We start from the raw sequence: 13,576 nt of genomic DNA, 5'->3' as shown, positions 1-13,576 counted from the left end.
TTCATGTTCAGAAAAACAGTATGTTATATTCGAGCTTATGGTTTACTAGTAAGTCAGTCAAATAGATCTATAATATAGACCCCATGTGTAATATTCATTTCACATGGAACCTCTATTCAATGGAATGCAAGCCTACTGACAGGGGTTATCTAATTTGTTAAAGTAATTGCTAAGCTACAGAGAATATTAATACTAAAATCTGATTAAATAGACTTTGGTGGGATGACAGACCCGAGCAATGAACAAGAAGGTATTATTTCTATGCTCCAAATAAATAATGTTAAGCAGACTGGTGTCTGTCTTCATGTAGCTTACGGTGGTATTTGTAGTTAAAAAAAAAAAGTTTCAGCCAAAGAAGAGAGAGAGAGAGAGAGAGAGAGAGAGAGAGAGAGAGAGAAGAATGAGAATTCTTTGAATATCCCTTATGCCCCAATTATTATCTCAAGATATCCTATGTTTCAAGAGAAGGAGCCTAGCAGGGAGTGCGGTGAGGGGGACCCTAGTCCTGGAATTAGAGACACCCAAGGATCAGCTCTGCCCCTGCTTAGTCATGGTACAGTCTTGGGCAAATTACCCAACATCTCTGAACTTTAGTTTCCTCATAGAATTCTTATTTCATTGGGTTCTTGGGAGGAGCGAACAGAGTAGTGTGTATCTGGTATGTAACAAGTCCTCAATAAATAATACATATTTTTGATGGGCAATATACTGGACAAAGATGATAAAAGATGGAGAGTAGGTCTGGGGAAGAGGTTTAAGGGGTTGGATGTGAACCTGGAAAGGAAGGAATCAGGTAGAAGGCTAAGAAAAAATAGTTTTAGAGCTTTGAAAACCTGCAGAGTAATTAGATGAAGCATTGGTTAATTCGAACACTATATAGTTTCTAAATCTGGTATATTTTTAACCTTCTTAAGTGGAATGCTAAATTCCTTAGTGTAGTTTGGGAAAAATAGCAGTGGTAGGATCAGGAGTCAGCAGACCTGCCTGTTAGGAAATTCTCAGTGTTCAGAAAATAACATATAAGTCACCTATACAAGCTTATTTTTTGCAGCATTGTTTTGAAGAGAAAAGGTTTGGAAACAGTACAAGTTCTTCAATCGATTAGGTAAGTCATTCATTTACCAGAAGATTATGCAACTCTAAAGAATATTCAGTTACCTCTTATTAAAATATGAAAAGATATACAAGATTTTTTTTTTTAAAAGCAAGGATCAAAGCATTGCATATAATGCCCTACTTCTTGAGTATAAAGCCAAGGGGATTAATATCTATGTTTACATTTGCTTACATAGACATAAGGAAACTGGATGGACACAGAAATTAAGAAAAGTGGTTTCTGTGGGGCAGAGGCTGAGAAGACCCAGAAAATGACAGACAAGGACTGTATATCATTTTATGCTTGTTTTTTGTTCAGCCAGATGTAATTTCTATTTAAAAAAAAATCAGTTAAAAAATTTAAACATTAAAAAAAAAATGTGAATGCTTTAAAGGGGTGTTACCCACAATTTAAAGTTAGGAATCTGCTTGCTTTATCCTGACACTAACCTGAGGTCAGTTCAAATCAAGAAGGACTGAGTTTTGATTTGCGAAAAAGGTGGATGAGGAGGGAACTGCCTCACTTTTGGAGGATACTATATTCCAAGGGATCTGAGTTAGAGGTGGGATACATTATAGGAGGAATTAGAGTCTAAATTGTGTTGTGGGCACTTGAGCAGTAGGGAGACAGGTCAGCGTGGGGGAAAGGGAGAAAAGAAAGCAAGGACCCACTCTGCCTACTGGGCAGTTTGGCCTCGGTCCCTTGGAACTTTATCGCACTGGTGGTCAGCTCAATACTGACCAATACTGACAGTCCCTTGCTGGGATTGTAGAGCAGTGGACTCCATCAGCATTTCAACAGCATGACACAAGACAACTGGTTACCACCTCAAACCTGGGAGTTGAGTGGAAATAAAGATGGAGAACATGGAATAAAACGCCTAAGGATTTCTACTTAACATCACTAAGTTTCCCTGGTTTGATGTTAGAGGTTAGACGGAGGTTATGATAGCTAATTTTTTTTTAAATTTTATCTGAGGCACAGAAGAACTAAGGGAAGTCAGAGGGGATCTTTTAGAAATTGTCACAAAAATAATGTTTCTGAGTTATGGACCAGTATTAAAATGAGAAGGTGACAGATGAGGAGGACACAAACGTGACAAGGCTGAATCCTTCTAGAAGATGGATAATCATGGCATCATTTCAAATGTGCTTTCTACAGGATAGATTAATGGGGGATTTGATCACTAATCTGTTGATCAACAGCAAGATATTGATGTGAGGAAGATGATAGACTGCAAGATGCTTCTGCAGAACCGAAAAAGAAAAACATACTTATACTTAGAACTGCTTTAATTAGGCCATATTTTTGTAAGGAAGAAAATATGTCTGATAGTGGTGTGGTCACTATTCCACAAGCATCCTTTCTACACCTTCCCCAATAATAAACAATAGTTGCACATTATTGGCCTAAAATATTAATCATTTCAGGTATAAGTGAGCTTCCATTGTCACTCTGCAGGGTTACAATGACGTGGGAAGTCAGGCCATTCAGCATCAAGTTTTAGCACGTGCCATAGGATTGTAACATCTCCGGAAGAAAATTAAGCTATTTACCCTGAAGGAGACTAAAGTGTCCCTTTGGCTTATCCTAGTTAGGTACTACTTTAGGAATCAGCAAAGTTCAGAAAGATTTGTGTCGAGAAATAGAAAACAGCTGAACTACAAAACAAAGTGGCATTTCCTGAGCCCTGTTTCCTCTCTTATTTGAATATTGGGCTTAGGAAACGCATGATGACATTTTGGACATTTAAGATCACTTGGAAGCGGTTTTCTCAAGCTCTGTACTATTGACACTGGGCTGGCTATTTTGCTGGGGCAGGCTGCCCTACGTGGTCCCAGATGTGTCGCAGCCACTCCGGCCTCTATCTGCTACCTGCCAGTAGCAACCTCCGGTAGTGACAATCACAACTGCCTCAAGACATTGCCAAATGTTCCCGGGCATCAGAATTGACCCAGTCTGAAAACCATCAACCGAAAGGTTTGCTCATCTTTCTGTCTAACTCTTTTGTGGCAGTAAGGGGAACACACCTTAGCCTCATCCAACAGAAATGAAACCCAGCTAAGGAAGTAAATGAAAGCAAAACCACTTATCGATCAAGTGGATATATTTCCCTTCCCACCCCAAAAGCGGCCCACCAAGGCACTTGCTCACAGAACTAAGGATTTTTGCCTCTCACACCTCCCATACTGAAGCAAAAAAAAAAAAAAAAAAAAAAAAAAATGCCAAAGAAAGGTCACCACATGCCAGGAGTCCCGGTGATGGAATCATTCCTTGTTATAATTTTTTTCCCCAGAAGGTAAAACACCCTCTGCTGTACAACAAAACTTCTTAAATAGCGAACGAGAAAAAGAACTCACTGTTTCCAGAAGCGGCTTTGCGGAATCTTGTCAGGTCAACATTTGGGGGTCTGCTGGGCTTTGGTGGCGGTGGGCCCAGGGTGAACAGGGGAGGCAGGGGCTTCTGCCTAGGGGTGGCTGAATTCTTGTCTCCCTTTTCCTTCTCCTGACTTTGGCCCCATGGCCCTGCCCCTGTCAGCTTAGAAGGCGTCTTAGGGAACTTGGCAGGAGGAGCCCCAGAAGCCGGGTCCTCCTGATTCATTTTGCTCAGGAAGACGTTCTTAGCAGCATCTATCTTCCTATCTTCTTTTTTCTCCTCAGCATTTTTGGAGAGGCCTGGGCTTCCTCTGTTCACGGCAGGTTTCAGAACCACGCCAGGGAAAGGTGAACTTGACGTCTCTCCTCCCTGGTCTTTATTTTCTTCGTCATGCCTTGTTGGTTTTAAAGGGGTCATTTTGGACTTGGCTCCAAGGGGGGTCGGGAGGCCTTTCTGTACAGACGCGTTCTTGGTGGTGTTCTCATCTTCGTGGCTGTCATCACTACTCAGGGATGGCTTCTGGCCAAAGATGGGCTTGGTTAAGAGGGGCTTGGGGTCGTGGTCTTGGGAGGCTGACCCAAACTTGCCTTTAACCCCAGCCAACTTGGGGAACACTTGCTTCTGCTCAGTTTCCTGGGCTGGGGGATTAGAGCCTGGCTTGGGGCCTGGTGGCTTTAGGTCGTGGTCTTCGTTTACATTGTGAAGCAAAGGCTTATTCCCATGGGGCCGGGGAAACACAGGTTTGGAATCTTCCTTGGGCACATTGATGGGCTTGGGGCCTACAGGTTTTGGAAATCCCACTTTTACCTCAGGGTCTCTGGTGGCTGAGTTTGCCGGTGGTCCAAATCTTTGGCCCACTCCCGTAGGCTTTAGAAACGGGGGCTTGGGCTCCTTGTCAGGCTTCTCCTCAGATGAAGGTTTCACTGCCAAAGGTGGCTTTGGGGACCCAAACCTAGGTACGTTGCTAGGTCCTGCAGGAGGGCTGGCACTTCCTTGGTTGTTGAATAGGTTCTTTTTAGCTTGTACTCCTGAAGGTGAGCTTTGCCCCGAGACTTTGAAGGGGCGGCTGTTGACAGAGACCTCCTCCGTGGGGTTGCCCCCCGTGTTAAACTTCGCCATGAGGGACTTCACATCTGCTTTTGTGTCCTACAAGCACAGGGAACAAAAACTAACTGAGAGCCAGAAGTCTCACTTGCACAATTTAAAATACTACACTCTAAAGGGCTTCCTGGTTTGAGGCTTGCAGCGTCCCTGATTGGTTAGGGAGACATTGTAACACTTATCTTCCTCTATGGCAAAATAATCTGTGAGAGTTTCTTGAAGGGGAGGGCTGTTGCTGTGCATAGAGTGTTTTTTTTTGTTTTGCTTGTCTTAGACTGACTCGTCTATTTCTGTTTAAGTTACAACTTACCTTTTGTCTTTCTCCAGCTCTCCTGTTGGATTTCTTCTAAAACTTGGTGTGTTTCTCCTTAGTTTTACTTGACAAAATATGGAAGTGACTAATAAGGGACTTCTTCCATATTTTACAGTCGGGCCTCTTAAACAGAAACTGCACTTGAAAAAGTGAAAATAAGTTCTTCTATAAATCCAGCTGGCACGCTTTCTACAGCACGGCCATGTTTAACATCTCTGTGGTTTGCAAGAGGACTTCTGGTCCCATCCACGTTTAAGGTGTTATCTGCTTGAGAACTGAGATGTGGCAGAAAAGCTCACTCATTTGGATAAGTAAATAGTAAGTGAGTTTTTCTACTTATTTGTAAATACTGAGTGCTGCTGATTCAATTGGAACGAGACTAGCAGGCAGAATGTGATCACCTCCCAAGCTGGTCCTCTCTTGGGAACCCACGGGGAAGGTGACCAGGAAGCAGTAGAGACTGGCTGGGAAGTCTCACATCCAGCCTTGTCGTTTCTCCAGTCTCCTCTCTTCTAGAAGGACATTTAACACTCCCTCTTAGAAGGCCTGCTGCACAGTTTCTGTCCTTGTCTAGAATTAGGATATTACTCAGTAAAGACAACAAATAGTTACCCTTCTCTGAATATAATCCCATGTAGTCTGGAAAAATTCATGGTGTGTTTGCTCTTTCTTTCCAAAGCTGGGATTTGACATTTTCTAGTTGTTCTAGAAATATTTGAAAATCTGAAGCATCAAAAAAAATCACTGAAGATACACCTGTGGCCGTGACAGTTTCCATTTTTGTGCTTTAATATTCACCTAGAAGATGTTTTATTTCTCTCCACTACCACCTATCTGGCCACATGTCCAAATACATCTCACTTTTCAATGCCCTACTCCATACCACAAAACCAGATCATGGGCTCAATATATGGAAACTATTATTAGAAATATTATTAGAAATATTATTAGAAAAATTGGGAAACTATTATTAGAAATATTAGAAATATTAGAAATAAAATAGAAAAATTATTAGAAATATTGAGCCTGGGTGGCTCAGTCGGTTGGGCGGCCGACTTCAGCTCAGGTCATGATCTCCCGGTCTGTGAGTTCGAGCCCCACGTCGGGTTCTGTGCTGACAGCTCAGAGCCTGGAGCCTGTTTCAGATTCTGTGTCTCCCTCTCTCTGACCCTCCCCTGTTCATGCTCTGTCTCTCTCTGTCTCAAAAATAAATAAACGTTAAGAAAAAAAAAAGAGAAATATTGGGGTGCCTGGGTGGCTCAGTCCGTTAAGCGTCTGACTTCGGCTCGGGTCATGATCTCGCGGTCCGTGAGTTCGAGCCCCGCGTCGGGCTCTGTGCTGACAGCTCAGAGCCTGGAGCCTGTTTCAGATTCTGTGTCTCCCTCTTTCTCTGACCCTCCCTTGTTCATGCTCTCTCTCTCTCTGTCTCAAAAATAAATAAACGTTAAAAACAAAATTAAAAAAAAAAAAAAGAAATATTAAGTAGCCTATTCAAGGGCTCACAGCCAGGAACTGCGAGCACAGGAATGCAAACTCAGGTGTATCTAGGGATCTGAAGTCCAGAAATGGTCTCATTCCTTCTTGTATCCCCACAACACGTGGGCTGGGGTCTGACACCTTCAGGCTTCTAATGCATATTCGGGGAAATAAGGGTTGGCAATGAGCTGAATGAATACTGCGACTTGCAATTTAAAAGAAGTGGTGTCCTCAGCTGGAGTTTTTCTTTGTTCCAAACCACAATGCATGTGTGGTTGCAGGATGGGGGAAGGGAACCTAGGTGCTAGGAGGAGAAAAGCAGATGAGAACACCATTTTTCAGTTTCAATTTGCTCCTTTAACTTACTACCCTATCTTCAAGTTGCTGAGAACATCTTGTTTTTTACGTTGTCTACCTTGACCACTCTTTTTGTCCCCATATCTTCCAATCCTCAAACAATCCCTGAAGGCTGTAGGCAGGAAGACAGCAGGACTAGGGAGAGTTGGGGTGCTGGGGGATAGAATGGGAGAAGATGGGTCCTTCCCTGTGTCCTCCCAAGGAGATCACGGCTGCAGAGACTTCAAACCCTAACACAAAACCTAACACGGCTGCAGAGACTTCAAACCCTAGCATACAGAAGTATTAACACAAAAACGTGCTCCCCATCTGTAAGAAAGTTGGTCTCCGGGGAAGAACTCCTTTATTCTGAACTCATTTTATATTTTGCAATGTATATTCTAGATCTATAATTTATTCTAGATTTATAACAAGAAGCTACATTGCAGAGTGGTTAATAGCACAGACTGGGGAGCCAGACTGCCTGGGTTTGAATCTTACCAGCTGTTGAACTTAGGGCTGGGGACATAAGGTCTCTGGGCCTTAGTTTGCTCAGTTCTATCATAGGAATAACAATGCAGCTTCATGGGGCTATTAAGTCGATTAAGCTAATAACTGTAAGTGTGCTTGTAACATCAGAGGGTCTCCTAGTTTTATACCGCAAGGGAAGCCTTAGGAATCATCTAGTCCTCCTCTCTCACTGCACTGGAGAGGAAAAAGCAACTAAAAGATTACGGCAATATCGTACTTAGTGATCGCAACTGCATATCTTGGGTTTCATGGGGGAAAACCCATGAAACAAACAAACCCATTGTCAAACTCCAGGTCCTGGTTTTACAGTAGAAAATATGGAAGTGGTTGATTCAGAACTGGAACTTAAGTCTCTTAGCTGCTAGCCCAGACCCAGGAGGCCATGCAACATCATGGTTAATAACCCAGGCTCTAGGATTATTGACTTGGGTTCAAATCTTGATTTTGTCAATTACTGGCCATGTGACCTAACAAGTTACTTAACCTCTCTGAGACTCAGTTTTCTTCCTCTGTAAAATGATAATAATAACTCTCCGTTTTTCACAGGGTTTTGTTTTTAAATCAAGATTAAATGGATGAATGCATGTAACATTCTTAGATCAAGAATTACCTGTACTGCACAGCCAATGATTGTTTGCCAACCTTATTTTTAAAAAAAATTTTTTTTTCAACGTTTATTTATTTTTGGGACAGAGAGAGACAGAGCATGAACGGGGGAGGCACAGAGAGAGAGGGAGACACAGAATCGGAAACAGGCTCCAGGCTCTGAGCCATCAGCCCAGAGCCTGACGCGGGGCTCGAACTCACGGACCGCGAGATCATGACCTGGCTGGAGTCGGACGCTTAACCGACTGTGCCACCCAGGCGCCCCCAACCTTATTTTTTATAATTCACTAGTCATATGATATCATTTTCTCCAGGTGATCAAATTCTGAAGTTATAATAGTTCACATTATGGTTTTTTAAAAAAAATTCTTTTTAATGTTTATTTCTGAGAGAGAAAGAGAGGTAGAGAGAGTGAGCAAGCACAAGTGGGGAAGGAGCAGAGAGCGAGGGAGAGACAGAATCTGAAGCAGGCTCCAGGCTCTGAGTTGTCAGCACAGAGCCTGACGCGGGGCTTAAACTCATGAACTGCAAGATCATGACCTGAGCTGAAGTTGGACGCTTAACCAACTGAGCCACCCAGGCACCGCAGTTAATGTTATGTTTTAATTTAATTTAATTATATTTATTTTATTTGTTTTGAATTTTAAAATGTGAGTGTAGTTGACACATATTACATTAGTTTCTGGTGAACAACATAGTGCTTTGACAAGTTTATACATTATGCTATATTATGTTCTTTTTTAAATGTTATTTTTATTTTTTTTTTTTAGAGAGAGAAAGCGCATGTGTGTGCATGTGTGTGAAAGGGGGAGGGGCAGAGAGAGAGGGAGAGAGAACCCCAAGCAGGCTCCACCGTCAGCTTAGAGCCTGGTGTGGGGCTTAATCCCATGACTGTGAGATAATACGAGAGACATTATCAAGAGTCGATTGCTCAACAGACTGAGCCACCCAGGAGCCCCATATGTTACATTATGTTGTAATTTTAAATCAATGTGACTGAAACACACATACTGCTGGATAACATAATGGAGTTATTGTGTTGGAGTTTGGTTTACCCACACTCTGAAACTTTTCACTGAATGTTGAAAGATAGAGAAAGAAATAGTAGTAAGTTCTTACATAGGATGGACACTTTGAAGAAACAGGAACTGCTAATAAATCTGGCAAATCAGTAGCCCAAACTCTACAACCATTTAATCACTTATTCTGACTGCTTAGCTTTAGGAGTTGTTTGATCATTATCATTGTTTTAAGTTTATTAGAGAAGATTTTCAACATCCAGATTTGCCCTTAATCTTAACAATAATAGCTAGATTTCTTGCATAATGGTAAGGATAGAAAGGTAAAAATGATAAAAAAATTTTTTTTGACATTCTTTCATCCTGATTTCATTGCCTCACCAGAGGTAACCACTGTTCTCAGGGTCTTATGTATATTTCTAAGCTGTGCATATGCAATTATACACACACACACACACACACACACACACACACACACACACACACACATTCTTCCTGTCCCCACTTTTTGCACAAGTGGAAACCCTTGCTTTGCAGTTTGCTTTTTTCCAGAACTGATAGTTGCTACATACGAGCCCAGCTGGATATATCACAAGCAACCATTCTGATTGCTTGGTACCTGTACAATTCCAGTGGTTAAATATTTTCAATATTATCTCTGTCATCTTCCCTTACAGTTGATCCACATCAGTGCATATTATTGGCACAATTTTTTAAAATAGGTTTTTATTTTATTTTATTTTTAGAATGGTTTTAGATTTACAAAAGCACTGAGAAGATGGCACAGGGAGTTGCGTCTGGTTTCCCTTATTAACACTTTACATTAGTTTGCAGAACCTTTTTAACTTTTAATGATTTAAAGATTGGGCCCTACTTATTCCTAAGAAGAGGTATTTAAAATCTGGAAGACCTTTTGAGTTCAGGATATTTTAAGTAAATCAAACATTTCATCTCAAATTACTCAAATTTCTTTTCCAAAGTCATTTGAAGAAATTCATTATGATTTCCCTCTGTACCTACATTTCCATCTACTTATATAATGTTTAGTACAAACAACTCCCATCTCTTGCTCTATAATCACACAGATTTAACTGTAGAAATGCTCTTGATAGAAATGAATTTCCTTTAGCCCCCATATATTTTTCCCTTCCTCAGAATTGTGTATCTTCACTGGCATAAACTTACCACGCTTTCCACAACCCCCAGGGAGGAGGCTGTGAGTGAAAATGCATTTACTACATCCGCTGCATTGCTAGTTAACAACTCCAGATTCCAGAAAATCTTTCTTTGCTTTTAGCAACTTATGTGAAGGTAATGGATCAAGTACATACTTAAACAAAGGCTGAGATGACATTTAGGACAGGCATCAAGAAACTGAACACATTAAGAAAATGTTCCCCTTTGTAGCTAGTTTGTCTACGTATTTTTGTATCAAAAATTAAAAACACTTTATCACTGTTGATGATAACAGGGTTTTGCTTAGTTTGGGATTTATTTTTATAGTACTCATACTTTTAAACATATCTTGGATATTAGGTGAATCCAGTGGTTCTCAATGAGAAACATTTTTGGCAATGTCTGGCAAAATCTTTGACTGAGATGACTGACCAAGGGAGTGTTCTTGGCTTCCAGTAAGTAGAAGCCAGAGATACTGCTGAACATCCTACAATGCACAGGACAGCCCCTCAACAAAGAATTATCAGTCCAAATAGTGCTGCGGCTGAGAAGCCCTGAATTAATCTATCACTCCTGGATTATTGAAAACACTTTACCAGAAAGTCTGCTTTTGATTTTGGTAATAGAATATAATCTAATGCCTATAAATACCTGTGTGAAAACGAAATAATACAAAAAGCTGTTGCTAGAGATTGTTTTCAAAGTTCCATGTCTTTGAAAGTGTCATCTTCGTAAAGTTTCATTTATAAAGCACACAATAGATAAAACAGCCATGAATCATGGGGAACTAATGAATTTAAAATAATTGAAGCCTGATTTTACCTCAAGATGTGTTTGTGTCATTTTTGAAATTTTTTTTAGAGTTTATTTATTTTTGAAGGAGAGAGACTGAGTGTAAGTGGGGGAGGAGCAGAGAGATAGACACAGAATCCAAAGCAGGCTCCAGGCTCTGAGCTGTCAGCACAGAGCCCGATGCGGGGCTTGAACTCAGGAACCACGAGATCATGACCTGAGCCAGAGTCGGACGCTTAGCAATCGACTTTTCTTTTTAAAGAAAAGAAGTCACTCCTCTTTTCTTTTTAAAGAGACTTAATCTTCTATACTCAGTGAACTTGGAAAAGGGAATTGCTTTAATCTGAAAACAAACTTTCTTAAAACTATTTATTGTCAGAGATTACTTAATAAGACCACTCTACTTGCTATTAGTTGTAAAGACAGAGTTAATAGAAGTTGGTTGAAAATACAGTACTTGTTACAACTTCTCACAAGATGATAGATGGCAGGTTGGGCACTAGAGACAGTGAAACTGCAATACGCCTTTTTCATCCCCATTAACACTTTCTAAATATTGAGGTACCTAGTGGATTCTAACTTAAGTACACACTGTGTCTACTCTTCTTCCCCAGTGAGTTGTAAGAGCAGGGAACTGTTTTTATTTTTCTTCCTCAAAAACAGCCCCCCTCTGCCACCACTCACCCAAACAAGACCTCCCTAATGCCTGGCACATTTCTTTCCATAATATCTATCACACATACTGGCTGATGGGCTGAGTTTACTTGAATTTCACCATGATTGAGCCCACACATGATAGCTGGGGACATGATTTCCTTAGCTTCTTGAAGGGTGTTGAACCCCTCTCATGAATCTGTTTTTAAGAGCTCTCTGTCTCACAGAGTCTCTACCTCATTGTGAATGGGCCATGATGGATTCCAGTTGGCTGAGCCTCTGAGGTTGGAGGAGCACCAGGCCCCTCTTCAACAGGATGTGGGAACATGCTCCTCACCACAAATTGAGTTCTCGGGGCAAGCTCAGGCTCTGCAGAATGGGCAAGGGCACAGGTAGGAGGAGCTGATGGCGGAAGCGGTGGGGGAGCCCTCACAGGACTGTCGGTGGCTTGTAAAGGTGAAGATGGAGCTGCAGACAAGCCCGGCAGCCAGCCTCCTGCTGTGAGGCGTAAAGGAGGAAGAAGAAAACACCTGGCACGAGTGGGGTCTCTCTGGGAGCTGTGTTGCTTGGATCCCCTCAACACAGGTGAACTTGGCCATTTCGCTTCAGGAGGCTGGCCTAAGTACCTTAGCAGAAAACCTCTGCATCATTATTCCCCCTTGTATTACCTCAGGCACCTGTTCTGGATCCTTTCCTTGTTCCTACTGTGTTCTCTCTTCTAGAGGGAATTGAAGTAGAGGAAACAAGATAGTTCAGCAGCAAGTAAAGCTCAGCCAGTGATGGCCCACTTTCCAAATTCTGTGTCACCTTGGACTCTCAAGGTATATTGATGCTTTAGGCTTTTATGTACCTTCTGTATTTAAAATCGGGCTTGAAAATCACCATCTTTCTACAAAGTAGAGCCTTCAAACCTTTCTGGTTATCCTACCAAATAGCTCCTGCACCAACACGGTTCTGACTTTGTCACGGCTTCTGATGCCTTAAGCAAAATGGATCAGGAACTTCACTGTGACTTCTTACATGTTTCTGAAGTTTGTTCTGCTACAAGTTGTTGACTCCTTGATGCTAATGGAATGGTGACAGGATGTAGAGAATACGAAGTCAGATGTTGGTGGTAGGGAACGACAAACAGCCCCCAAACCGTTTATTTTTGTTAGCCCATTTTGCATAGCTTATATAGAAAATGTAACTTACATTTGCTTACTGTATAATTCACTCAGCCTGAGTTAACTAAATATATCAATTAGAGGATAGTCTCTGAGGAATTTACATTTTGGCTAACAAACTTGTAGGTAATTGAAGTGTTTTCATAGATGTCTTACTAGCGGCTTATTTGGATCTTAAGACAATATTTAAGTACACTCCATTATGTGACAGAAGTTCTTTCATTTTTCCTGTGCCTCCAACTCTGTCATCCCAAAGAGATCTTAATTTCACTTACTATTTCTAGTGGTTATTCTATTTTTATATATACGTAGTACACACCAGCAAAATAAAACTTACTTTGCTAAAAACATACGAGATCTAAAATAAAAACGCTTGATGGCTGAGAAAGATGCTGTTTGACCTGGGAAAAAAATAACATAGAAATGTTCTGCTTCCTTTTTTCTCAGTCTCCATGTTCCCTGCAGCACAGACACAAACACATAGACACACATAGACACGGGAGCCTGGGCCGTGAGTTCTCTCTCTGCACTTGACAAGAAGTTAGAAACCGAAAGTGTATGGTCTACATGGAGTGGGCTGGGGTAGGGAGATGAGGCCATCTATGGGGTTTTCTAGAGACTTCCTTCCCAGCATGTGAAAGTCCTGTGAGAAGAAATCGGCTCAGAAGAGGAAGGTGTTGACAAGTTAATCAAGACCGGTTACAGTAAAGGATCTGGAGTGTGAATGGAGGAGAGTGAACCTAGCCATTAGAAGTGAAGGATTATGAAAGATTCCACAAACAGAAAGGGAAAATTTGAAACCCCACTCTACAGAACATGGCGGTATGAAGCCCTCCCTTCGTGTCCCCCTTTGCATTCCTGCTCCGTCTCTCCTTTTGAACTTTGAAAATAATGCATTCAGTATTTAGTAATCAGGATTTAACAGTGCGTTCAC

General features: G+C 41.4%; 1 protein-coding gene across 4 annotated transcripts in view; it reads right to left on the bottom strand.

Annotated features, from left to right (window-relative positions):
- Positions 1-13,576, bottom strand: part of FYB1 (FYN binding protein 1) — a 157,078-nt gene that overhangs the window by 90,708 nt on the left and 52,794 nt on the right. For all 4 annotated transcript variants that reach the window (XM_047863016.1, XM_047863011.1, XM_047863022.1 and 1 more), the window contains exon 2: positions 3,457-4,618. In XM_047863016.1, coding sequence (XP_047718972.1) covers positions 3,457-4,591 — 1,135 coding nt within the window. In that variant the 5' untranslated portion in view covers positions 4,592-4,618. The remainder of the gene's footprint in view (positions 1-3,456; positions 4,619-13,576) is intronic.

Source organism: Prionailurus viverrinus, chromosome A1 (genome assembly GCF_022837055.1).
Source record: "Prionailurus viverrinus isolate Anna chromosome A1, UM_Priviv_1.0, whole genome shotgun sequence".
NCBI lineage: Eukaryota > Metazoa > Chordata > Mammalia > Carnivora > Felidae > Prionailurus > Prionailurus viverrinus.
Note: the sequence above shows the minus strand (reverse complement) of the source record. Positions and strands in the feature narration are given on the sequence as shown.